Source organism: Podarcis melisellensis (genome assembly GCF_964234715.1).
Source record: "Podarcis melisellensis genome assembly, chromosome: 14".
Taxonomy (NCBI): domain Eukaryota; kingdom Metazoa; phylum Chordata; class Lepidosauria; order Squamata; family Lacertidae; genus Podarcis; species Podarcis melisellensis.
Genome location: NC_138546.1, coordinates 49,156,810 through 49,183,245, shown reverse-complemented (window position 1 = coordinate 49,183,245; position 26,436 = coordinate 49,156,810). Strand labels below are relative to the sequence as shown.

The 26,436-nt window shown below is 45.7% G+C and overlaps 1 protein-coding gene across 2 annotated transcripts in view; it reads right to left on the bottom strand.

The window, feature by feature from the left end:
- RORA (RAR related orphan receptor A) overlaps positions 1-26,436 on the bottom strand; it is a gene marked incomplete at its 5' end in the record, with an annotated part of 352,476 nt that overhangs the window by 112,941 nt on the left and 213,099 nt on the right. For both annotated transcript variants that reach the window (XM_081887706.1, XM_081887708.1), the window contains one exon: positions 1,601-1,630. In XM_081887706.1, the coding sequence (XP_081743832.1) occupies positions 1,601-1,630 (30 nt within the window). The remainder of the gene's footprint in view (positions 1-1,600; positions 1,631-26,436) is intronic.

Sequence of the window (26,436 nt, the reverse complement as noted above, 5' to 3'; positions counted from 1 at the left end):
GCCTGTACTAAAGCTTCCAGTCTGAGCTAATTCATTGCTGAGCAAGACCTGACCACTCTGCTCCAAACTCCAGCCTTCCTCATCTGGGGAAACGGTAGCTGGATTTCATGTCTGCTCCACAGCAGGAAGTAGAACAGAGCAGAACATACAAAAGTTGAAAGGCAAGTGGTAGTGGTGGGTTTGGGAGGAGCTTGCAAGAGTCTCAGCTGCTTAGGGCTTATCCACACTTTCCTTTTGCCTCTTTCTTTCCAGGCAGAGGTCCACCCTTTAATGCTCCATGTCCAATCGCTTTTTGTTTTGCCCTGAGTTTTCCCCATGAAAACCTGCTCTTTAAATTTGAATCAGAGCAAATGGGTTTCCTGTGGATTGATGTTTGCTTGAAATGAGCTTTAAAGAGTGAGTTTTCACAAGGAAAGCTGTGGAGCAAAAAAAGTAAAATACTGTAAAACGATGCTCGGACACAGAGCTTTAAAATGCAGACTATGGCCACAAAAAGCGACTTTAACAAGCAATGTGACACTCCTTTGATTGAGACATCATTTAAACAGTTTCATGAATGTTGAGGAAATGAGATTGCCCATTTACACTGATGGAGAGTCTAGAATCAGATGGCACATCTCTGATGGCATTGCACCAGGCGAGTTTTAGTATCCTGACAAGTCTGTTGATAAGCTTTTCTGGAATGGAGGCACAGTCTGAGTGATAACCCATTTCTGCAATGTCTTTACAGCTGTTTTACTCTGTTGAAAAGGCAATAACAGCTAACAGAGTCATGAAACAAGAGCAGATCCACCATCATTTCATTTCCAATTTTGGGAAGTTTCCAAGGATAATGTCCTTGGAAGTGACTGGTGGTGCAAATCCACTTGGGCTTATTTTAACTTGATTCGGGACTTTTGTAATTTGAACCTTAGGATTTTGCCATCCCTCTTTCAGACTTATCTCTGAAATAATGAAGACTGGGAGGTAATTTAAAGTTATTAAGGTTATTGTGCAGCATGCGCATGGTGAACAGCAAATGTCACTTCATTATTTCCAACCGAAGCCTCCCAACTGACAGAAGCCCACAAGAACCTGCGGTAAAAAAAGTCACCGGGCTAGCAGACAGGGCAGAGACTTAGCACAGCAAAGATTAACGTGGGCATTGTTCTGCCTCACACCAGAAAAATAGCAATTATTTCCTCTTACTTCAGGTTGCATTTGTCAAGCATAGATATGAAATTATGACACTTCCAATTCCTAATCCTAAGCAGTTGCTGAGACTCCTCAAATGCCTTGCCTGCATCCCACAGTTATGTCCATATCACTCTCTGTTTCTCAAAGATGGAACTGCCTTAGAGATAAGAAGCTCTTGTAGGAATTTCTCCCCAAGTCCTGGGTCTACCAGAATTCCTGCGTATCCTCTGCCTTTTATAAGCTCTTTGGTCCCCTATGGAGCAAGCTGATAAGTCAAGCAAGAGCTCCGTCACCTTTCCAGCTCTCCTGCCCTCCAAGCTTATTGGTTAATGGAGGACCCAACAAAAAGGCAACACTCATCATCACACCAATGCAATTGTCCTGTGCATAAGCGAAAGTGACCAAATCAGAAAGCCTTACTTACATGTGTGGGTCTTCTTTGTTACAGAAATACCTAGAGGGAAAGAGAGGAGAGTCACTGTTAGCAAACTGATTGGGACCATCCCAATAGCCATAGAGGGCAGTCATTTAACAACTAAACCCAATAGCACCTCTGAGACTAATTAAAGCTTTTGCTTCTTACGTTGTCTATTTCTTCACACACCAAGAATGGAAACTCTGGCAGCAAGCCAAAGGAGAAAGTTTTTATTCATTTATTATCATATTTTGTTGGGTTTATATCCCATCTCCCCCCCCATGAGCTTGAGGTGCCATGAAGGTTCTCCTCTGTCCTCATTTACTCCCCACAATTACTCTGTGAGGCAGATTAGTCTGGGAGGCAGTGATTGGCCTGAGGTCACACAGGGAGCAGCAGCAGAGCAAGCTGATCAGGCGCCTGGGACAGTACGCATGCCTGGCGCCCAGGGGTGAGGCCAACCACCCGCGGGGGCAGGGCCAGCCGGGGCAGAACGCTCCGCAGGGCCTCCAAGGAGTCTGCCCGCCTCCTGCCACTCAGCCGCCCTACAGCTGAGGGGGAGACAGCAGGTGGACTGTTTGACACAGCGCGGAGCCTGCGAGTGCCCAAGCCACTGTGTCACTCCCAGGAGAGATGCGTGGCTTGGGCACGCTGCAAGCCCTGCAGTGAGTGCTGCCCAGCATTTTGTCACCCCCCCCTTGGTAGTGACACCTGGGGCAGAACCCCCCACTGTACCCCCTTCCTCTGCCCCTGCCAGGGAGTTTCATGGCCAAGTAGGGATTTGAACCCTGGTCTCCCAGGTCCTAGTCTGACACTCTCACCACTACACTACACTGTCTCTCAATAATAATAAAAAGCAGCCAACACATCGGCATCCCATGCCCTCATCCAAGCAGCACAAGAAGGCATACTAAAGGTTTATATCCCACTTAGACCTCAAATGGCCTTATGAGGTGGGTCAACTGGATCCAAGATCACTAGGGAACTTAACAGCTCAACAAGGATTACAGCTCAGGTCCATACCCAGCACACCACAATGAAGAACTGAACGTAAGGTTATCATTTTTGTAAGCACTCAGCATCAGGAATCAGTTCATTTGTATTCCGAGCTGAGATGTTTGTAGAACGAGTTCAAACCACTAAAAAATATTCCATGCACTTCAGTAAGGAACACAGGACAGAGAAAGCCACATCTGAACAAAATGACCATGGATGTAGCCACTTCCCAACAGGATTTCAGGTGATATTTCTTTAAGTATTTTTTTATATTAAAAAATCCCATTTTAATATGCCTTTTAAAAAAACTGTTTAAAAAGACTTGACTCAAGCAAACCCTATACAACAGACCTTTGTGGCATCTTAAAGACTAAGCAGTTTATAAGGTTTCACTTACTCCACTGACTCTGATGTTCTGTAATTCTTGAAAACTTATGCCAAAATAAATGTGTTACTCTTTCAGGTGCCCCAAGGCTCCTAGAACCCTTTGCTGCAACAGACTAACAGGGCTTAACCTATGGAAACCCAATACTTAATTTCCTGAAACTCAGTCAGGACCATTTATCAAGGCTACCTTCCTGTGTAAGAGACAGAACTAGGAGCCAAAGAATCTGACTTCTGAAGTTAAACTTTAAGTTAGGCAACAAGGGATGCAACTTTTCTATTTTCTTGAACACAGGGACCAAAAGATGATTAGAAACACAGACGCGTTGTCCACCAAGTCTTTCTGGGAGTTCTTGTTTTAGGCCCTTCAACTCCTTGGCAATGTGCAGGGAATCATCACTTATGTAGGGGTTCTGTTCTCGGCTGCTGCGTATGTCACCGGGACACACATGAGCAGGGATTCCCCCATTCTGCCCCTGCCCCATTCAGTCCCCGTTACACCCCTGCCCCACCCCCTGCCAGTGATGAAAACTGTCCCTGTGTGGTCGTGCACGACTTGAATGCTTGTGAGTGGGGAAATTGCCTGTATGGAACAATCAGACAGCCTGGACTGCAACTTTCCATCTCTGGTAGAAAAGCTATTTTGCCCAGGAACTGCCACCTCTTGCCAGTTTTAGCCCAATCCTAAGCACACAAATTCAGATCTTCCTTCCAAATAAGTGCACCTAGGATTGCAGGTTTAACTTTCATGTCATCTTTCTCTTTCCACAAGCAACTTATAGAAGTGGGGATTTTCATCCAACTCTATCTCTGTAGTTTAGAAATTCTTTTGTTTTTCTAGACGACATGGTTTTATATAATTTTTTAATTGTTGATGCTTTTATTGTTATATTGCTTTGAGGTGTTTCACAGGAAGCCATTCATGAAACAAGCAAGCAAGCAAATAAGAACATAAGGAGAGCCAACTGGATCAGGCCAAGGACTCATCTTGTACTGCATCCTGATCTCATAGTGGAAACCCACAAGCAGAACTCGAGCTCAGCCAGGTGTCTGTGGGAAACTGGCAAGCAGGACTCAAGCCCAACAGCCCTCTCCCCTCCTGCATACCCTCCAACATTTCTCCGATGAAAATAGGGACGTCCTATTCAACAACAACAACAACAACAAATTATTCTCTAATACCCTGCCCATCTGACTGGGTTGCTCCAGCCACTCTGAGCAGCTTCCCATATATATATAAACATAATATAACATTAAACATCTAAAAACTTCCCTATACAGGACTGCCTTCAGGTGGCTCAGGGGGTCATATACCCTCCAACATTTCTCTGATGAAAATAGGGACATCCTAAGGAAAAGTGGGAAATTCCGGGATCAAATCAGAAACCGGGATAGCTTCTGTAAATCTGGGACTGTCCTTGGAAAGTAGAGGTACTTGGAAGGTCTGACGGTATTCTTTTGAGAACCACTGGTTTAAAATAAAGCTTTTAGAAAAACAAAAACACCCAGAAACTGGGGAGAATAGGATGACACCAAAAACTATATGTCTTCCTGCCAGAGGCCACATCTGATAGTTCTCTTCATAGTGCTCAGAATAGTATGGCTTGTATGTAACACTAACCCATGACTTCTGTAAATCCAGGAGTGTCCCTGGAAAATAGGGACACTGGGAGGGTCTGTTCCTGTGTGAACTGGCATTCAGAAGTGTTACTGCCTCTGGCCATGGAGGCAAAGCATAGCCATTGTGGCTAGTAGCCACTGCTAGCTTCCTCCTTCATCTAATCCTGTTTTAAAGCTCTTCAAGTTGGTGGCCATTACTGCCTCCTGTGGAATCAAGTTCCTTCGTTTAACTCTGCACTGTGTGAAGAAGTACTTCCTTTTATCTGTCCAAAATCTTCCAAAGTTCAGCTTTGTTGGATGTCCATCAGTTCTACCATTAGGAGAGAAGGAGATACTTTTCTCTGTCTACTTTTCTCCATGCCATACATAATTTTAAGAAATCATATTTCTTAATCTCCTTGCATGTGTTCAAAGAGACTCAAACAGAAATCTGTCTCTCATCTCTAAGCATATATAATGGCATGCAGATAGCATGCAATATCCATGTTTCATGCATTTTTTTCCCAATCTTCGAATATACTTCTAAAGTGAACAAAACTCTATTTTGTTGCAAACAGACAAATTAGATTTGTTATTTGTTATTTGTTAGCATGCATACTTGTTCAAAAATGTAAGCTGCAAAAATGGGAAAGTTGCTTTAAACCAATAGGCCCTGATTATATATAAATGACATTTCAGTGTTTGCATTCAAGACTAAGCTCCTGCAATCACTTCCATGCAATCTGTGCTGCTCAAAGCACACAGTTCTCATCACACTGTTATCAGCAAAAGGATCCATGTCGTCTTGCTAATTCAGACCAACTCCCTGACATCAGCGAGCAAGTGTTCAGAGCAAAGCAAAAGGAAATGTCATGAAAATACCAGAACATAACACGGCCACGTCTATCACTGAGCAAATGTTTCAGTATCGCACAATCAATCTTTTGGGCATTTGCATCTGACATTACTGATCAATGCAAATATATATGTGTATATATCTGAGGCTGATTAACTTCTTAGAGCACAGAAGAATCTCTTGTGAGCAACTATTTTGTTTTGCACAGAAAATCTATCAGGGTTCTTCCCCATACAATATACATATGGTGACATTTACTACCACTTCAACAACAACAACAACAACAACAACAACAACAACAACAACAACAACAACAACAGGACATTCCACTCCCCAGAAAAGTCACAGTTTCATTTAAAGAAGTCATTTCTTGACCTTTGCTAAGCAACTTCAAAAAGCGCTATCCATGCTATTCAATTTTTCACTTTAAAATAAAGACACGCACACACAAAGATGCCTAAGTTCAGTCTTATGCACTTCTACTCAAAAGTAAGTCCCACTGAGTTCAACATTTCCATCATATATGCTGTATAAAAGGTATAAAATTGGGGTCATATTCTGGCCTAAGCATCACAGCTAGCTAGCATTTAGGACTGATCAAAAATGGCCACACATTTTCAGGTGCTGAAACGGGTGTGTAACGGGGAGAAGTCACCAAATAGTCTCCGTGTGGAATGGTTGCCACATAGCTTTCCATCTCTCCTTGGTGACAGGATGGCTATCTTCAAATATCGGAAGGGCTGTCACAGGGAGCAAGCTTGCTTTCTGCTGCTCCAAAGGACAGGACCCAAACGGATGGATTCAAATTACAATAAAGGAGGTCCCAACTAAACATTCTGATGGCAAGAGCTGCTCAACAGTGGAACCGACTGGCTCAGAAGTTGGTGGGTTCTCCTTCATTGAAGGTTTCTAAACAGGGGTTGGATGGCCTCAGGGATTCTGTAGTTGTGATTCCTGGATTGCAGGATAACCCTTTGTGTGTGTGTGGGGGGGGTACCTACCAACCCAACAAGTCTATGATTCTTCTGCTGCTGCCACCAAATCAACCCTTATGCCACCAGCAGTGTTGGCCACCAGCTGCTATTCCCCCCCTTCCAAAATGCCTCTGACACAGTGCAGTTCTGGGACATTTATTTGAAATGGGACCCACTTGTAAGTGTCCTGGTGGAGCACACTGGCTTGTTGGAGCCAGTATGGTGGTCTAGATGGGCTTTTGGGTAAGAATGAGCAAGTCAGTCCTTAGGTTCTCATGGTTATTTTTTTTAAATCACCAACATATGTGCAGACACCTGAGCTTTCTGGGTATTAAAGTATGTTTTCTGACTGAAGGGTGATTGCTCCTTCAAATATTTACTCTCCATCTTTTGCCTGACATGGTATACAAGAGTCTGAATAACAACTGCCTCCCAGACTCCACTGTGTTTCCTGCTAACTCACACCTTCTGTTTCACTTTTAGCAGCATTGGAAGCCTGCAATTAAGATGGTGGATGGCACTCCAGAGCTCACAGGGAGCCTGGCAAAGAGGAAGAATAGACTGGCATGTTTACAGATGGGGAGATGCTCAACAGAAAAACCCAAAGGGATCCAGAACTGGAAACAGAGCACAGGATCATTGTGTCCTTTTTAATCACCCTGTGATGGCCTGGGATTCCGATTCAGAGGCTGAACCAGAGGAATCCCAGCCTGCACAGGAGTCCCCGCCTCCAGGGCCGGCTGAATTGGGGCAAGGCCTAGATTCTGAGGAGCCTGCACCTGTGTCAGATCCTCAGGAGCAGGCACCAGGTGAAACCATTCTGGCCCCAGAGGTGCTTGAGGACTCAGTGTCTACAGGTGAGCCTCCTCCGGGGCCCAGTAACCCTTCGGCCTCTCCTGAACTGCAGAGGCTTAGGGCAGAGAGGCGAAGGGAACTGGTTGCTCCCAGGAGGAGTGCTCGCCTTAAGGCCAGGAGAGGCGGGGCTCCTGGGGGCCGGGGCCGCCCCTGGCCTTAGAAGAAGATAAAGGTCAGTCAGCCCGGTCCCAGGTTGTGGGAGCAACATTGATGTTGGCTTCAGACCTTCCAGTGTTCCTGTTTTCTGCCCAGCCTCCTGCTCCTGACCTTCCAGCGTTCCTGTTCCCTGCTCGGCCTCCTGCTCCTGACCTTCCAGCGTTCCTGTTCCCGCCCGGCTCCCAGCTTCTGACCTCCCAGCGTTCCTGTTCCCCGCCCGGCTCCCTGTTTCGGACCTCGCCTCTCATCTTGTGAACTCTGACTACGATCACGGTACCTTCCCCCCGGGACCAGCACACACCCCACCATAGAAAAAAATATGGGGGGGGGGGGAGGAGAGAAACTAGAGCCACACACTGTACGGGTTACAGTATCAGGCCTTCTCAGGTTAAGAGACTGAGGCTGCAATCCTAGCAATTCAATGGGATTTACTTCTGAATCAACATGCTGGGGTTGCACTCAAATATCTGGATCTCTGCAGGGTTGGACCTAGACCTCTAAGAGAGGAGTTTAGAAAAGCCATAGTGTTATACACCGGGGGGGGGGTCAGTCTGGATGACACTGGTGGGTCCCTTCCAAATCTGTGATCTTGTGTATGTGAGTAAGAACTTATGAGAGGAAATTTGCTAAACAGTGAGACCAGCTTCTTTGTTAACTTGGCTGGCCATTTAAGTACTACCATTTACATGTCTAATGGGTTTCCATAGAGATAAATGGGTGAGCTTTCCCCCTCTATACTTGGCTGGATGCCATATCATGCTAGGAAGGAGAACAGTAGGCCAAGAAACGTGTTGCACATGGGAGAGCTGTTTGTGAAAGTTTTGGCCGATGCTGGAAGCTAGAGACACAAAGGCATGTATTGCTCTGTGCTGAACCCAAAGCTGAGTTTGGGGTTTCCCTGGAAACCTAATGGGAAAGCAAGATTTCATGGAGCATCAATGTTGTGAGCCTTCCAACCTATGGTAAGGTTGTATATCTGTGTAAATAAAACTATATAGCCTAAAGAAATAACAGTCTCTATTGGCTATTCCAAGGAAACCCAACCCTGGGTAAACACAGGAACCCCTGAAATCTCTTGCCCCTCTGAGATTGGGGTGTAGGAAACAATACGTTGGAGAACCAGTTGATTCAAAGAGGATGGGAAATCCTGTGTCCCCCACCCCTGGATCTTGTTGATTTCTGGGGGCACTGGGGGTTGAAGTGCAGCAACAGGTTCCTCACCCCTGCCAAGCAACAAACGAAAAGGGGTCTACAGTAGCCAGGCTCAGGTGTTCTTTCCAAGGTTTGCAAAGGGGCTGATTTACAACAGCAATTCTGTGGATCACAAAAGCAAAAACTCAAGGAGCCCTCCTTGGTGGGCTGAAACCCAAACTGAGGGCACAATGAAAACATGCCCTTGCTCAGGACAAAAAGACTATTATTAATCATCATCAGCCTGTATTACTCAAAGTGCTCCAAGTCATTTTAGTCCTTTATATATACATATATATTTGGAGGGGAGGTGTTAATGGATACTAATGCTTGTAGTTCATGCCAAAGGGGGATAAATTATACAGAAGGTTGCAAGGACAGATGACAACAGATTCCAGGCATCAAAGAACTCTTAAAAAGATCCTTAATTCTGTATTTATTTTATTTTACATTTTACCATGCCCCATGTCCCTTTAACTGTTTTCTAGTACTCAGTGGTAAAAGTGCAGCTGTGACCAAGATGCCACCTTCCCACAACACATCATGAATTCTGGCGCTTGGGTCATGAGATGTTCACCTGCTCACCTGGCTTTCTGAGGGGACTGATGAAGCTGGCCTTCCCCACTCTGGTGTCCTCTGGGTGTTTTGGACTACAACTTGTTTGTGTAATGTGAACAATGGGTTAAATGTTCCAGTGTGTTGTCTCATGACTTGAGGACGTTCTGAGATAAGGGTGTCAGGTGCACTGGGTTACTATAGCAACACCAGTGAGGCCAAGTGTATGCTGAGTCATTCATTCTCCCATTGGTTCTGGAGATATGCTTTCATGTATAAGAAGTCCTGCTGCATGTTCTGATGCTGTACTGTTTGCATGTCAGGGTTTACTTCTGAATCTTTGACAGTCAGGGGAAGATGCTGTGGGTTTTATGCAGCAGCGTTAGTTAGCATGGTGATAGTGTTAGTGGATCTCTCTGTACTTACGTATTTTCAAAGACCAGAAGAACTGTATATAGTAAATAGTAGTGCTTAGCTTTGTCTTGTGTCTGGAGACAATACTTTCTTACTTTGAACTGTGCAGGAGAGGAGTTCCCCCTCCTTAACCGGGGGCTCTGGAAGAACTGCTGGGGGCAGGAAATCTCTGAAGACTCTGCTGGGCCTCCCCGTCCTCTGCTGATGCATCACACTGGATGAGTCATCAACACAACTCCCATCAACCCCAGCTGATCCAAAAGGATCTTGAGGGTACCAGGTATGGCTTAAAAGTGCCCTATTGAAAGTCACAACATTTAAACCACCAAAGAGACTCTGACATTGAGATTCCCCGATGGGTGGTTGTACTTTACCCTACCAAAACCATGAGCCTCCTTCTTCCAGGACATTTGTGTGTGTGCGTGTGTGTCTAAATTCTTAATCCTCCTGGTAGCCATCATTTTATGGAGGCAGCAGCACCAGTGACAGTAAAATATTGCCACGCGTGGCGAACGCCCTCTGTACAAGCTGTGGACGTTTTCTTCCCGGTGACATTCAAAGAACAGAAGCTCCTTCAACGGACGCCGCTCCCTAATGGGAACAATTCATTTAGCCTGTGCTAGATTCTGCACAGAGCTACCTGGCTGTAAAATGTGCAACTTCCTGAGGGGAATCAATCCACCCAGCCAGCCTTGCCTGCAATTTGATTCATTGTATCTGGCGCAACACTTTCTCTTTTACTTTGAACGACTTTAGACAAAAGGAAAATGAAAAGAAAAAATGAAAAGAAAAAAGGGGGGCAGGAAACAGTCTTGCATCACTGGTCCTTTTTAAGCAGAATCCAGCCCCATATTGTCATGAGCCCCAAAAGACATAATGGGGGGCTTGGTCAGATCAAGACAGGGGGTCCCAGTAGTGTAGCCCCCCTCCCTGCTCTGATCTATCCTCTCTCCTGTCATTAGGAAAGAAATTGGACACTGGGAAAGCAAATGCCGACATCATAATGTCGGTGTGCAAATCTATGTCCCAACTGCATTTGGAGAACTGTGTACAGTTTGGGTCACCTCACCTTGGAAAGGATATTGTGCAATTGGAAAAGGTTCAGAAAAGGGAACGGCGGCTCCATCCCATTCTCAAAGGGTGTGGCAGGAGAGGATGGCAAGTGGAGTGGGAAGATTCAAGGACAATCAAATCAATATTAAAACATTTCAGTGCAGTACCGTATAGTATCAAATAAAAATAATAATTGCAGAATATGTATTGATACCTTTTCAAAATGAGAGCAAGACCATCAAGTGATACTGCAAGCTCACGCTTCTCATGGAGTTTGAATACTTAAGGTACATATGTGAGAAGCTTGTTTATAATTATAATTTGGGAATGATTCATGTTCTTCTGTAGCTGCAATGTTTTATACTTTCTGGAATCCTATGGTCATATTGGTATAGTTTTGGGAAGGGAGACCCCTCCAACTCCCCCCCCCCAACTCTAGAAATTAATAATTGGTAGGATTTTGATTATTTGGGATATGAAGGCAGAAGACAAGCTGCAGGGGAATTCCTGGGCTAGCCTATGCAAAATGACCTGGCCAACCAAGGGCCATTGGCAAGGAAAGAGACCTGTCTCTCCCCCCCCCCTTACCCTGAGGGTGGGTTTGGGACATTGCCAGGGTACCTGGGTGTGAGGTAACCGGAAAAGAGCGTTTTGAGCAATGGTTGCTGAGAAGAAGAAGCAGGAAGAAGGTTGGGGGATCCATCTTGGGCAGGAAGGCTGCAGGCTGACTGGGAGAGATCCCTTGGATTCCAGGGCTGCACTGCTGTAGGATACAAGCCCTTCTTGAGATGACCATGCTGCAAGATCAGAAGTCCCTCCACGCAGACTGAAGGTATAAATGGGTGAATAAACCATATTTCTTAAAGCTATGACAGTCCCTGCCATTTCTCAATTCTCCAAAGGAGACCACAGTTGCAGGAACCCCATGGGCTCTCAACAGAGAGACGAAGAGGCACTCAACTTTTGTAACAATATTATGCAGTAGTTTTGTTCTATGTTATAAATCAAGCACTGCTGGGAATTCTTTCTTTTTGTTTTCCAATGTATGGTCCTTCTCTCATAATGCTATGAGATTCCAGTTCCTATCAGCCCCAGCCAGCAAGGGCCAATTGGCTGAGGATGGTGGGAGTTGTAGTCCATCACTGACTAGAGCAGGCTTCCTCAACCTCAGCCCTCCAGATGTTTTTGGCCTACAACTCCCATGATCCCTAGCTAGCAGGACCAGTGGTCAGGGATGACGGGAATTGTAGTCTCAAAACATCTGGAGGGCCAAGGTTGAGGAAGCCTGGACTAGAGGGCCGCAGGTTCCTCATCCCTGATGTATAACTTATAACAACATTGTGTCTGTTACGTTATCTTTTTACGTTATCTTTTAGTGCCATGGGAAGATAATGAATCTGGGCAGCCACCAGCAGGGATGGGTGAGGAACCTGATTCAATTCTCGTTTAAAGACACATTTATCCAATTTGCATTTTCTGAAACAAAATGAAAACCGAAGCACAGTCATCCTTCAAAATTTGCACTTCTCTGAAATTTACTATACCATTCTTCAGCCAATCAATATTTACAAAAATGCATAAGTTAAGGGGAAGTGGGTACAGAAAATTATGTATTAGTCAAAATAGCACACCAGAATGATTCCTTTTAGGAATAACTGCTTGCAAAACATGTGTCTCTTAGTCAAAACGTCATACAAAAATGTGTTTATCTGGAGAAATTAGCACTTGATCACTGAATAATTTTCATGAGGATCTTTTTTCTTTTTCTTTTAAAAGCAAATTGCTGTAGAAATGTGGAGAACTGAATTTAAGATTTAAAAAGTGTGAAACTGAGAGAACCGAAATTGATAGATCCATCCGTTCCTCACCCCATCATGCGGGAAGGAAGGAGAGTATCAAGACCATTTCTTTAGTCTCCTGTTTGTGCCAGAGGCTTTAGCAGTGGCATCTGCTTTCAATGCTAAGACTTGCCTCAAGACATGCAAAGTGAGAATGGACTACAGTGCCCCTGAGTTGGTACAGAGTGCTACTGTCCCTCCTCACTGAGTAACTGCAAGAGTCCAAACATATCAGGTATTTCCAGGCTTCTCAATTGCTAGAAGTGAACTACTGGGTGAGTGTAAAGTCTGTGGTGGGTTTGTGGGGAGATCCAGGAGTCCAGCCTGGTGTTACTCATCTGCTCAAATGCACTGGAGAAAATGCAAGGCCATCCTTCTGCCCCATATTCACATTCCCCCCTGCTCCAATGACCTGCAAAAGCTAGTGCATTAAATTAGGAAACAGACAGATTCAGAGGAGCCTGTCATTTCCGCTGATGTGATAAGAAAATTAGCGCTGTACTCATTAAGCAGCGGAGGTTAAGGGCTCTGCACTTGACCACAAGAAAGCAATGTCTGGATTTCACCTTGAAAATGTTCTGTGATCAGAACTGCAGTCAGACACAACACCCTTTGTAACATGTAGAGAAACGTGGCTGTACTGAAAACCAGCCAGTGACATTGCTGGTAAACTCCCAGTTTGGTGCCCAATGCAGACCCCATGGTATTTAACAGAGTGAAGAGGGGGGCATCAGGGGTCTCTTTAAAAGAAGCTGTCCCCCCATTACCCCCTTTCGTAGTGCTTTCTACGCCTGGTGCACCCTTGGACCCCTTCCGCTGGGGAAACAATGGTCAACGCCATTTAAGTGCTCAGGAAAGCTGTGAAGGCTTTTGTGTTCTGCAAGAAATCTTTGTTTATTGCAGTGTCCTTCACAGCTGTTTGTGTTTGCGTGTTTGTTTCAAAGTTGAGCTGATTAAACCCCTTTCTCTTTTTTGACTCTTCATTGTGGATTCACTCTGACCTGCATTCCACTCCTACATTCCCATTGAACCAGAGGAACACCTAAAATCTGTGAATCATGGTGCCACATAATAGTGGTTTCATGTTTGTAGGAAAGCGAACTCCCACCCTATTGACACCAGGCAGGTACCTTCACTCTATTCTTTTGGTAGCTGCTGAAAAACCTTTTTGTTTAGACAAGCCTGCTGAGATATGTAGTATGCTGAGGTGTGTTTTTATCTGGTTTTAGCTTATTGTTGATTTTAATTATCTTTTACTTTTTGATAGCTGTTTTAAATTTTTTATTGATTGTTTTATTGTGTTATTCTTTTTGTAAACGAGAAACTGAGGTAAACACAAACTGTCAGGTTTCTTCTTCCCTAGCTGTACACAGATCCATACAGTGGATCCACAATGTACCAGGAGAAGAGGCTTGAACAAATGGGAAGAATGGAAAGCTACAATGGGGGGGGGGGAGCCCACAAACCACCCTAGACAAAATTAAGAAATGAAATCAGAGTGGGGTGGGGGAATGCCCAGTACATCAGTTTCACATCCAGGAAATTCTGAACTGTGAAATCTGGGGATAAATCTGCAGAGAACTCTGTGAGCATCCATAGTTTATTGCTTTTATTGTTCATACTGTGAATAGCGTAGCTGTTAGTTTGTAAATCACCTTGGGTACTATTGATAGAAAGTCAGGATATCAGTGGACTAAATAACTAACTGAAAGCTCACGCAGCTCTGCTTACAATTATCTTTTGCAAATCTTCCACAGCAGTGCACGATTGCCAACAACCACAATCTATTGCTGTTTGTTGAGGTTGGAGGGTTTTAATTCCTTTTGAGGACTTTGTTTCCTCTGGAAGCACTGGACAGACTTTTTTTTTTTTTTGGTGCTCTCAAAAAGCAGAAGTCTGCAGGCACAGGACAGGCTCAGAACTCCGTGTTCTTGGGAGATTCAAAGCTTTTAGGAGCTGCTTGCTTTAGAATCTCTCCAAAGAGAAGCTTCTCAGAACCTGTCTGCTGAATTGCACCAGAGTTGCTGCAAAGGGGTAATTAGCGATTATGAAGCAAACAAGCAAGAAAGGGGAAAATGAATAATGTGAAATTATACTCTGCTCTTACTACTATGCAGTTTGAATTCACAATTATGTGTAACTACAAATTAAAATTATAAAATCATTGTATAATTATATGCCACTGTTCAAATGCTCCATAATAGTGTAACAGTCTTAATTGAAGGAGGTGAGCGGGTCGAATGCAGGGATCCCTGCTTCTGTCATCCTAATTTTTTTATATAAAAGGGGTGGGAGCAAGGGGGAAATTAAGGTGACAGAAGAATAGATCCCTGCATTTAGACTGACTCACCTCCCTTAGCAAAGGATCTGGGGATTTTGTGCACAATCAAAGCCAGGCAGACATAGGTAAAACTTTGTTTTAGCAGTATAATTTACTGTGGAGTTATCTTGTTGCTAGTATTCTGAAAAAAAACCTGGAAGTCAGAAATCCTTGCTGATCTACTGTAAAACACTTTAAGGTCTCCCAGTAGATCTAGACATACCTCATTTTTCACACTCCTTGACAGTGACATGCAATAGAAAACTTTTCATCTGATTTTTGTGTGTTCATTTTCAAAGACGCATCTGTTTCATTTCCTCTTTCCCTTCGTTTTAAAGGACACTCATTTGGTCTTCTGCTGCCTGTGACTTTGGTGTTTTCCATCCAACAACAGCGGCAAAAATGTGGCTAACTTGATAGCCTACAACTCCCACACGGCAGCAGATCTGTCAGGAAGATTGGACAAAGGTTCCCCCTTGATAGGCAATTAAAACAGGTGCCCAGACACAGGGTAACTGCTGTCTACAGCTAAAGAGCTTAGGAACATAGGAAGCAGCCTTATAAAGACTCAGAGTCCACCTAGCTTAGTATTATCTACACTGAGAAATATCTAATGACAGAGATATAACTAATGACCGGCAGAGTCAGAACCAATCACAGATTGAGCTAACTACCTCGAGTCTTGCTGGCCTCCACTCAACCGAACAAAGCTGGAAAAGGTTCTCTTCAACGCTTCGAAAACAAAGCCTTTTCATTCTGGAAAAATCGCAGAGGAATTGAATCAATATTTGCTGGGCCAAAGGACCATGAGACTGCAAGTGTTGGCCAAATATTTTTTCCAGAGTCAGTGAAAGAAGCTGCCTAATTAGCAGAGCCAAACGCTGCATGGTGTTTCTTTCACACTTAAAGACCAGCTCTGGAAGCAGGAAGGGAAAACAATAAAGAAACTGAAGTTCAAAGAGCAGAGCCTGCTCAGCTGCCTGCTCTCCTCTGCTCTCGGCTCATTGCTTACAAACTGCAGAAAGGATTAAGGTGGACAGGATGCCTGCCAAGTTTCAGCTCCTAAGTCAGTGACTGCATCACGGGGGGGGGGGGGGGCAGGGGGCCGGGGGCCGGGGGGGAGGGGAGAGACTGTGGGAGGAGGGAGACTGGGGGGGGGGGACCCCTGTGGCTCATTGGTGTTGGGTATTCTCCTGCAAGTGCGTAAAACACATTTGGGACTTCAGAGTAAGGGTGAGCAAGAGGTGGCAGATAAAAAATTATACAACTATGCATGGGAAAAGTGGACAGAGGAAAAATTCTCTCTCTCTCCTCCCACTAGGACTTGTGAGCTCAAATGAACACGAATGCTGGAAGAAGAACTTGTTTGTGCAACACATAGTTAGACTATGGAACTCATTCCCACAGGAGGTAGTGATGGCCACCAATGTAGATGGCTCTAAAAGAGGATAAGACAAAAGGAGGCAGCTTTGATGGCTGCTAGCCACATTGTCTATGCTCTGCCTCAATAGTTGGAGGCAGCACTCCTTCTGAATTGCTGGAAACCACGGGAGGGGAGATTCCTGCTTGCTGGTTTCCCACAGTCATCTGGTTGCTGGACTAGATGAGCCATTGGCCTGATCCTGCAGGTTCTTTTAACAGAACATGCCATTCCTCCAGAGTGGCAACCACACACACTTGAGATCTTCAAATATGGTGTGTCTGTGCTCACACACATGTGTACCCAAAAGGGTAATAATTAACTAATGTAATGGAAGTGTGCCCATTACATTAAGCAAGAGCTGCTGTCAAGAGCATCTCATTTCAAAGAGCCACCAGCTGGGGAGTTATACCACTGTTAAAAGAAGCTCAGTCATGTTGCTGTTATATGGAGCTGGAAAATATAGGATCTTTGATTTTTTAATGCGGCTGTCATGTTTGCTAGAGTGGAGGACCTTGAGAAAGGAAGAGGGAGCTGAGCTCCTTGAGGCTGCAGGTGGCATTGCTTCTAGGTAAGCAACGGCTGCTAGATTCCTTGCAAGTGAAAAGCTAGCACTGCAGGAAGAATGGTTCAAGCCCAGCCTGCTCCTTCCAATGCTAGTTTTCCCATTTAAGGGAACCTGCTTTTGTTTCCCAAGGAGAGTATTTAAAAATGTGGTCTCGTGCTGCCACCTGAGTCCTGAGCCATCTAAGGCCTTCTGGTGAAAACCAGCACTTGGGCCTGGCTAACTGGTAGCCAGTGCAGTCAGGCCAGGACTGGTGCTATGTGTTCAGACCAACTGAGCAACCTGGCCACTGAATTCTGTGCCAGCTGCAGTTTCTGAGCCACTGTCAAAGGCAGGCCTATCTATAAAGCATTGCAGTAATCTAACTTAGAGGTTACCAGAGCATATACAACAGACGTTAGGGCATCTCTGCCCAGAAAGGGATACAGCTGGGCCACCAGCCGGAGCTGATGGAAGACACTCCATGCCACTGAGGCTGCTTGAGCCTCAGTTGACAGCAAAGCCTCCAGAAGTCCCCCCCCCCAAGCCAAAACACCAAGAAGAAAACAAGAAGTAATGCCTGACCACAGCCTTCCTCAGTCTGGTGCCCTCCATACAGGATGTTCTGGACTACACGTTGGTGAAGGCTGCCTTATTTATTGGGAGGACCTGACTATCATTCCACATAGCTCCCCACTATGTTCTAACCAAAATGCATAATTCTACTAAGTCTCTTTACCTTCACTGCAGATGTTCCCTGCAGCTGGAAACAATTCCAAAGGGAATCAAGTCATGCAAAAGGAAAGTGTATCTATACCCAAGATTAGATTGCCCCGTGACAAGGGAGTCACACGTGGGTGGCGCTGGGGTCTAAACCACTGAGCTTCTTGGGCTTGCTAATCAGAAGGTCGGCGGTTCGAATCCCCATGACAGGGTCAGCTCCCGTTGCTCCGTTCCAGCCCCTGGCCAACCTAGCAGTTCGAAAGCATGCCAGTGCAAATAGATAAATAGGTACCACTGTGGCAGGAAGGTAAACAGCGTTTTGGTGAGCTCTGGCTTCCGTCATGGTGTTCTGTTGTGCCAGAAGTGGTTTAGTCATGTTGCCCACATGACCCGGAAAGCTGTCTGTGGACAAATGTTGGCTCCCTCAGCCTGAAAGCAAGATGAGTGCCGCAACCCCAAAGTCGCCTTTGACTGGACTTAACTGTCCTGGGGTCCTTCACCTTTTACCTTTCTACAGCCACACAGCTGCAAGAGCCTGCATCCAGCATCTTTCAACGCCAAGGTATTACAAGAACAACATAATGCCTTCTCCGTCCTCTTCAGAGCTTTAAAAATCTAACAAAAAATAAGCAAAGCTTGCTGCACCCTAGAGACACTAACAGCTTTAGAGATCCATCAGCGAAACTAAACAACTCAGAAATCTTAAAGCCACCAGATAGCTACCCCCACAAAAAAACCCCGTTTGCCTATCAGAGCCTGGTCTGTGCTAACAGAATCTCTGCAGGTTTGCCAAAGCCCATCTTTGGGATTTCAAGGAGAAAATGCACCAGCACAGACGCAGAGGCAGATTTAGGGCAGTGTGAGCGATTCCGCTGCACTGTGTGCCAAGCTTAGAGATGCTGCAGGGTGTCACAACTATGATGTCGTGAACTGAGCAGAACGGAAGGTGAGAGGCAGGGGGACACATGATGGAATCTGAAAGACCAAGTCCACCCCTGATAGGAGGGTGGTTTGTTGGCAGGCTCGTGTAAACAATCCCCTAGTCCAAAAGGGCAGTGCTCTAACAGCTTTTGTGAGGCTGTCAGGGCCCAGCAGAAAATGAGATCCAGGTAGTCGTATTCTGGGACAGAGACAGTGGTGGACTTGGGTACTATGGCGCCCTGTAGGAGGCCAAAATTTGGTCCCCTCCCCCCCCCCAGCTCTTGCACTGTCTTCCCAAAAGTGGGGAAGAGGGTGCTGGGCTTTGGGAAGGAGGCATGAGGGCTCTGGTGGAGTCCTAGAGCTTCCTCTCTCCTTCCCAAAGCTGGGAAAGTGCTAACTAGGCTTTGGGAAGGATGCTGAAAGACTCTGTAGGACTCTGTGCCTCGCTTACTGGTCTCTGAGACAGCACTCCCTTGGCTCAGCATCCAGTGCACGTCCACTGCTTGCCCAACCCTGACAGAGAGAGGTGTGTGGTTTCAAACCTAGAGGTCAAGATCCAAGATGTCCATTTGGGGAAAAGAGCAGGCACACGCCACAGTCTTCCCACCAGAGACAAGCTGCTCAGAGTGAGGGGTGGGCGCTGAGGCCTGGGCTTTCTCAAGCCTGGTGGACATGGATTGGCTCTTCAGGATCAGCTGGTGGAATGTTCAGGCAGGTTGATTCTGCAGCCTAAAGGGCAGGATGCTGAAGGTATCAGATGCAGTCACTGGCATGTCCTGGCAAGGCTGAGAAATAACTCCTGTCCAAAGCCCTGAAAAATTGCTGTCAGTCAATCCTGAACAAGGTGAACCAGGGTCTGAGAAAAGAATTCAGTTTACCATGTTTCAATGAGCAGTGGCAGGTAACACACAGCGCATCCAAAACAATGGAGGTTGTGCATGGCAGGTGGGTACGTCCACCTCCCCTAAGGAAGAGAGAGACACAGAATGCAAAAAGATTGCCAAGCATGCACATGGATGGTGGCATTCGGGAGGTGCCCACAGAAGGAGCATCACCAGCAGCTTGCATGGATTGACAACTGAGGCAAGAAATCAACTGACCTTTCAATTTAAGTATCCAAATGCTAATCAACCTGAGGGGAAGCTTGATGGTATTAAAAGCTATTGGCGCTCATTGTGAACATCTCCAAAAGAGAATTTTAAAAGCGGGAGACATAAACATGGGCGGCTTTTATGCAATGGAGGGAATGTGGGGAGGCACCGGGAGTGGGAGAGCAGCAGCATGGGTTAGCAAAGCCAGACAAGGAAGTTATTGTAAAGAGGGCACCTAAGAACGTAAGAAGAGCCTGCTGGATCAGGCCAATGGCCCATCTTGTCCAGCGTCCAGTTCTCACAGTGGCACGCAAGAGCACCGCCCCCTCCGTGGTTTCCAGCAACTGCTGTTCAGAAACATTGCTGCCTCCAGCTGCCGAGACAGAAGAGAGCTATCATGGCCAGTCAGAAAGCATGGTGGTCTCCACAGGAGGCAATCCCAAGAGCCAAATATTGGTGCTGAACTGTTTCCCAGGCAGATCAGTTGGGGAAGGACCACAGCCCAAAGTGTAGAATAACTGCTCTGGATATTAGGGTAGACTAACCAGGGCCACATTCACACCATACATTTAAAGCACTATGATGCCACTTTAAAGAGTCATGGCTTCTCCCAAATAATCATGGGAGCTGTAGTTTGTTATAAGATTCTGAGAGTTCTTAGGAAACCTCCATTCCCCTCACAGAGCTAAACTCCCAGTGGCTTAACGATCAATCACTCCCTCACAGGGAGCTCTGTGAGGAGTTTATGGTGTCTTCTAAGAATTCTCAGTACCCTTAACAAACTATAGGTCCCAAAATTCTTTGGAGGAAGCCATGGCCAAATGTATGGCATGAATGTGGCCCTGATTCAAACCAGGTGGATGACCCAGACTGGATCATGTGTCCACTCCAGTGTCCGCAGTCCTGAGGATCCCTTTGCAAGAGGGGATCCCTTTCAGAGCATCCCTCATATGGGAAAATCTGGATTGAGGGAGGGGAATGCAATGACCTGGAGGAGAACGTCATTTGGGCAACAGAGAATTAAAGAAGGTACAGGGAGCTTAGTTGTCACATTAGACAACTGGGTGAATGAGGGCTTCAGTGCACATCCAGAAGTGCATTGCAGCACAACTGGAGCTGGATGAGGGCTTTGAAGTGAATGTAAGGTACTTTCAGCCACCCCTCCCCGTGTCATCATTTAGGCAAATCTTACTGACTCCATGACATCATTGTGTTTGCACGAGATCCCTGATTGGCTGGGATCATGAAATGAAGGAGAGAGATGAAGAAACCTTGAGGATATATTTTCTCCTTTAAATCCTATCATCATCATCATTAATAATAATAATTTTATTTATTCCTCACCCATCTGACTGGGTTTCCCCAGCCACTCTGGGCAGTTTACAACATATATAAAACATAGTAAAACATCAGACATTAAAAACTTCCCTTGTCTTCTCAAGTTTGCATAGTTCTTTATCTCCTTTATCTCCAAGAGAGAGATTGATCCTGTTAAGACATTACTGATTGATTGATTGATTGATTGATTGATTGCGTTTATATCCCACCTTTCCCCCCATGGCATGCATGGTTCATTTAATCCCCACAATAACCCTGTGGGGTAGATTAGGCTGTGAGGCAGTGACTGGCCCAGGGAGCTTCCTGGCCGAGTGGGGATTTGAACCCTGGTCTCTCCTAAGTCCTAGTTTGACACTCTAACTCCGAGCTTTCCAAACTGTGTGTCAAGACATCTTCGTGTGCTGGCTGCAGTGTGTAGGTATTTCATGTGAATGCTCCCTGAGTCTTTCCCGGGGCTGGAAAGTGGTTAGTTTATCCTCCAGTTTGCTAGTAAAGCTGAATTACTGTGTCACGAAATGATGCATGTCTAAAAAATGTGTCACCACCATGAAAAGTTTGGAAAGCTCTGCTCTAACCATTGCATCACACTGGTTCTCCACCACTCTCCACCACCAGAAGTCAGTAGAAGTTGACTGTCTCCTGGTAAACTAGTGGTTAAGGAAGAAGAAATCCCACCTGTTATAGAAAAATGTCAGCAGCACTATGTTACAGAATTGAGAACCCCAAGGTCATGGCACAGATAATCAAAAAAGCACAGAGAGAAAATTAAAGGAAGTAAGAATGCAATGAGAGGGCATTCAGGAGAGCCTATAATCCTCCATAGAAAGAACACTAATTATACTTCCGCATCCTCTTATAATTAACCCCAATCTAAGAAAAAAAAATTTCCTATAAAATAAAAAGCAGTAATAACTTCCATACACAAACTCATTCTTAAACTTATGAATCTTCCCTGCCTTTTCCGTTCATGGGTCTTCCTTTCCCAATTTCAGATAATTCTTGCCAGCTTATGAAACACGTCAAAATATTTGGTCTGTGCTAATTGCCAAATCATAGAGGTTAAAGACGAAGGAGCCAGTACTTATTCAGCAAGGAACGTAACGTAACTGCTTCTCACTTCCTCCCATAGATCAGATAATTTAGAAACATGATTAATCTTTAGAGGAGCAGAGAAGTTGAGCAAGGGGGGACGGCGCTTGTAATATAATGGACATTGTTCAAATAATTCCCATTCTCAACCTCAGATTTCAGCTTTAAGCTGTGTGGAAGATTATCCTGGCGAGCGCACTGAATTCTGAATGCATCACCCTTCCTCCGTAATGCTGAGCTCAGTTCCTCCCATGTGAACCATTATGGAACCCAAAGAACAGCATCTGCACACAAGATGGAAGGAGGGGCACTACCAGGGTGGGGGAGGAGATCTATCCAAACAGTCCAATGAGGAGTGAGCATGCTGGCTGTAGGCGGGGAAGGAAAACCACAGGGATGGAAAATGGAATGGTGTACCCTGAGAGAGAGAATGGCAGGCTGGCATTCTGGACACTGCAATAATTCTTTCTTTATTTATTCATTTCCTTAAGAACAGCAACTACCAAGCCTTCATCACAAAGTTATTTCGTACACATCTAACAAAGGAGAGATCCCAACCAAAGCAACCAGACCATCTTGGTTGTGAGACCTGGAAGGGCGTTTCCCACCTGGCCTGGGAGCATAGGAGCCAACTCCTAGGAGCTGAGGTCCCTTCGTGACCCCTCATAAAATATTTTCTGATCCTGGACATAGCATACAGTCATGACCATTAGCAGCAATAGATAGCCTTATCTTCCATGGATTGATCAAATCCTTCTTGGAAGCCAGGACTGCCTCCCTCCGCATGAACCATCACCTGATATTCTTCTTTGTGTGCCTCCTCCACAAGGCAACACCAGAACAGGCATTTTCTGCAGTGGCTCCCTGCTTGTGGGATGCTCTCCCCAGGGCTAGGTTCACCTGGTGCCTTCATTGTTCACCTTTAGGCACCAAGCGAAAACATTCCTCTTTAACCAGGCCTTGGGCTGATTGATATGCAATGCGCCTTTAGATGCCCTGTGGAAGGGGGGATTAATGGGTTGTTTCTGTTCTTCTTTTTATAATGTATTTTGTGTTTTTATATTGTAATTTTATGTGGTAACAACCCTGGGATCTACGGGTATAGGGCAGTATACAATTTTGATAAAGAAAGAAATATAATAATAATAAAATGTTAGTGGCCTCCTGTGGGAATGAGTTCCATAGTTTAACAATGTGCTGTGGGAAGAATCTCACGCCATTCACCTTTATTGGGTGACTCCATTGGGTGATGAGAGAGGAAGAAAAACTGCTCTACACCATGCATAAATTTTACACACACCTCTGTCATATTCCCCACACTTGCCTTTTTTCTAAACTGAAAAGCCCTAAACGTGGTAAGTCTTCCTCACAGAGGAGTTGCTTCATCCCCTTTCTCCTGCAGAGGCAGAATATGACCATCTGGATCCTTGGGGAAATCTAGCAAAATCTGGTCTGGGACTCAGGGTGGTTTTCTTGATAGCAACCTTTTTGAACGTGAGATGCCCATCAGAATCGTTGCCTGCTCCCCTCTGCCCTGCCAAAGCCCTTCTGATCTGCTTTCTCAGGCACAGGAGACTGGTCCCTCTCTCTGGTTTGCTCAAGCGGGAGCTTCCGGGCCTCCTACAAAATGACATTCAGGCCTCTTGCCTTCACACACTCCATAAACCACTTAGCTTTAAGTGGTCTCAGAGAGTCCCCCACTGACTTCTGTGGCGCTACTCCTGATTAAGTGCTTCAAGGCTTGCAAACATTGTCTCTTCTGAAGGAAAAAGTTAAGCCCAACCTATTTAATGAGGCAGTGTAATGGCTAATATTACTACATCTCTCCCTGCTAATGACAGATCAGCCACACCTCACAAAGTGAGCTACCATGCAGCTGAGTTCAAGTACATTCTCCAAGTAATTGCTATTTCAGGTTCCTCTCTCCTCTTACCCCATTCAAAAAGGAAGGTTGGAGAGTGGGGAGAACCCATTTACAACTGCAGAGGCAATTTCGTCATAGGAAACATTTGCCCTTGTCAGGTTCCCTCATGTTTTCTTAGGCAGCAGCTCCAGCAGCCGGCCTGCCCTCCCTCCCTCTCCCTCTCCCTCTCTCTCTCTCTCTCTCTCTCTCTCTCTCTCTCTCTCTGTATGTCAGACAAAACATCAGAAATCTAGAAATGCCAAACATATAGGATAGATAGAAAAGTTGGAATGTGGATATAAAGTTCAGGATAACATAGCTCAAGGGTGTGCAATACAGTCATACCTCAGGTTACAGATTCTTCAGGTTGCGTTTTTTTGGGTTGCTGGACCACTGAAACGCAGAAGTACCAGAATGGGTTACTCCGGGTTTAGGGGGTTGCGCATGTACTGAATCGCAACCAGCCTGTGTGCAGACGTGCCACTGTGAGTTGCGAATGCTGCAGGTTGCAAACGTGCATCCCACACGGATCATGTTTGCAACCCGAGAGTCCACTGTACTGGCACCTTTTTCTTCATATGTTAAAAGTGTGGCAATTACTGTAACAACTTCATGGTGAGTGCCAGTACCATTTTTTCTAAAATAAAGCACTGCTCTCCAGAAAGAAAAATCAATGGAAGATGTTCTAGGTTCTTCTGGTAAGTTGTCAGAAATGAAGGGAAACCAGTTATTATAAAATTTATCTCTGTTTAAGTCGCTATTGACTACTCTGAAATGGTATGTTAGTTTGTCTGCAAGTGCAGCCTTTTCAATACCTGCCTCTTGTCAGGATGAGAGCAAACCATTAGGAACAAGTAACACAGCTACTGATTAGGGAGGAGGGGATTCGATTTAGTTTGCTTGTAAAAGTGAAACTACCTAAACAATATGAGAACCAAAACACAACTGCCCTTTGAAATCTGACATTCTCTGAATTTTGCAATGCAGATCTCCAGCCAAGTAATGCAACCAAGAATGCAGACCCTGGGGTACACGGGTGCCTACAAATTCAAAACGGCAAATAAAACAAAACAAAAAAGTTTTATATCAGGAAAAACTGGTCAGGACTTTGCAAAACTGAGCTTGTGTGCGCAAGCAGGAGGGACAAGGCTGCTCCGTGGACCCGCAGGGAGTCTTCTTCCCTAGGCATTAGCTCTGCCCATCCACAGAGAAGCCCTCTCTCTTTCGCTGGCAGGAGGGGCAGGGAAGCATCCCTGCACCGTTTCCCCCTAGAAAAACAGCATTGAGTATGAGTGCTTTAAATGTATCGCATGAATGTGGCCTTAGCCTCCACCTTAGCCCACCAACCACTCATCATCTGTGTCCCATCGCTTGGAAAAGGGTCTTGTGAAGTCCTTGCCTTTTTGCCAGGGATCCTGCCCTTCCCTTGCCCATGAATGCTGCCCTGGCATTCTCCACAAGGGCATGGAAGCTCCACAGTGAATCTCCCTCTCCCCCTGCCCAGCCACTGCTGACCCACCCGTAGCACATTTTCCCAGGATAGGCTCTCCACATTGTTTCCATACATTCCCATTTTCCTTTGATTTGCTTCAAATTCTCCCGTAGTTGTTTCATTATTGGCAGGTTAGATGTGAGCAGGGCTGATTTTCGACCGCAATAAATGCCAGGGAGAGGCAGAAGAAAAAGAGGTGGCATTTGAAGCCACCAGGTGTGCGCTTGTTAGCCTGTTACTTTATAGCAGCACGTCAGAACAGAGCTTTTTTGTAAAAAAGGAGAGGGGTGGGGGAGAGAGTCGCCTAAATCTTTCAGGAGCAAAACAAAAATTCAGCCTCTGGAAATGCAAAACAGAGAAACGTATGCAAATTTGAGCTGAGTGAACAATTCCAAGAAGGCCATTTATCTCACAGGATTTTGCCCGTTTCCCCAGTCACACACAGGCAGAACGGTTGCTGAGTCTTCCAAACGGCACATGCACTTTCCCCCAGAAACACATTTCTGCAAGCTGTGGGGCTCAGCATTTAGCACTCCTGGAACACTGTGAGCCTCCTTCCTTAAGACTCATGTGGACTGCCACAACCTCCAGCAGTCACTGGGATGCCAGTGAAGGCAAAACTGAGAGGACAGGAAATAATGGAGGGGGGAGCAGCTCCCAGTTGCCCTGGAGTAGCCCTGTGGAAAGCCAGCAGTGCAACTAGAGAGCTGAGGGCTGGCCCAAGGCCACAGAAGGGCCCTAGCTGAACAGGCGATCCAGAGAGTGGCAAGACAAGAAAGGGCCTTTTCCATGGTGGCTCACCACTTGTGGGGCGCTCCCCCTGGGCACCAGGCAAAAGCATTTCTTTTCTGCCAGGCCTTTTTCTTTTCATTATCTGTGGCCTCCTCCAGTGGGTGGGGCATTTTAATCCCGCCTTTGCAAAATATGAAGGTGTTTTAGATTTTTCTTTGTGTTGTTTCAAGGTAAACCGCTTTGAGTTACTTTTTAAAAAACGAACAAGCAAACAAAATGCAACAGCCAACCAGGCTGGCCACTGGCCATTGAATCCTACTTCTGCCCTGGCAGTGGGACAGAGCTCTCGATGGCACACAAGGGCACCAGGCTTAGGAGGTGCAGCGTAGGAGAGGTGGACC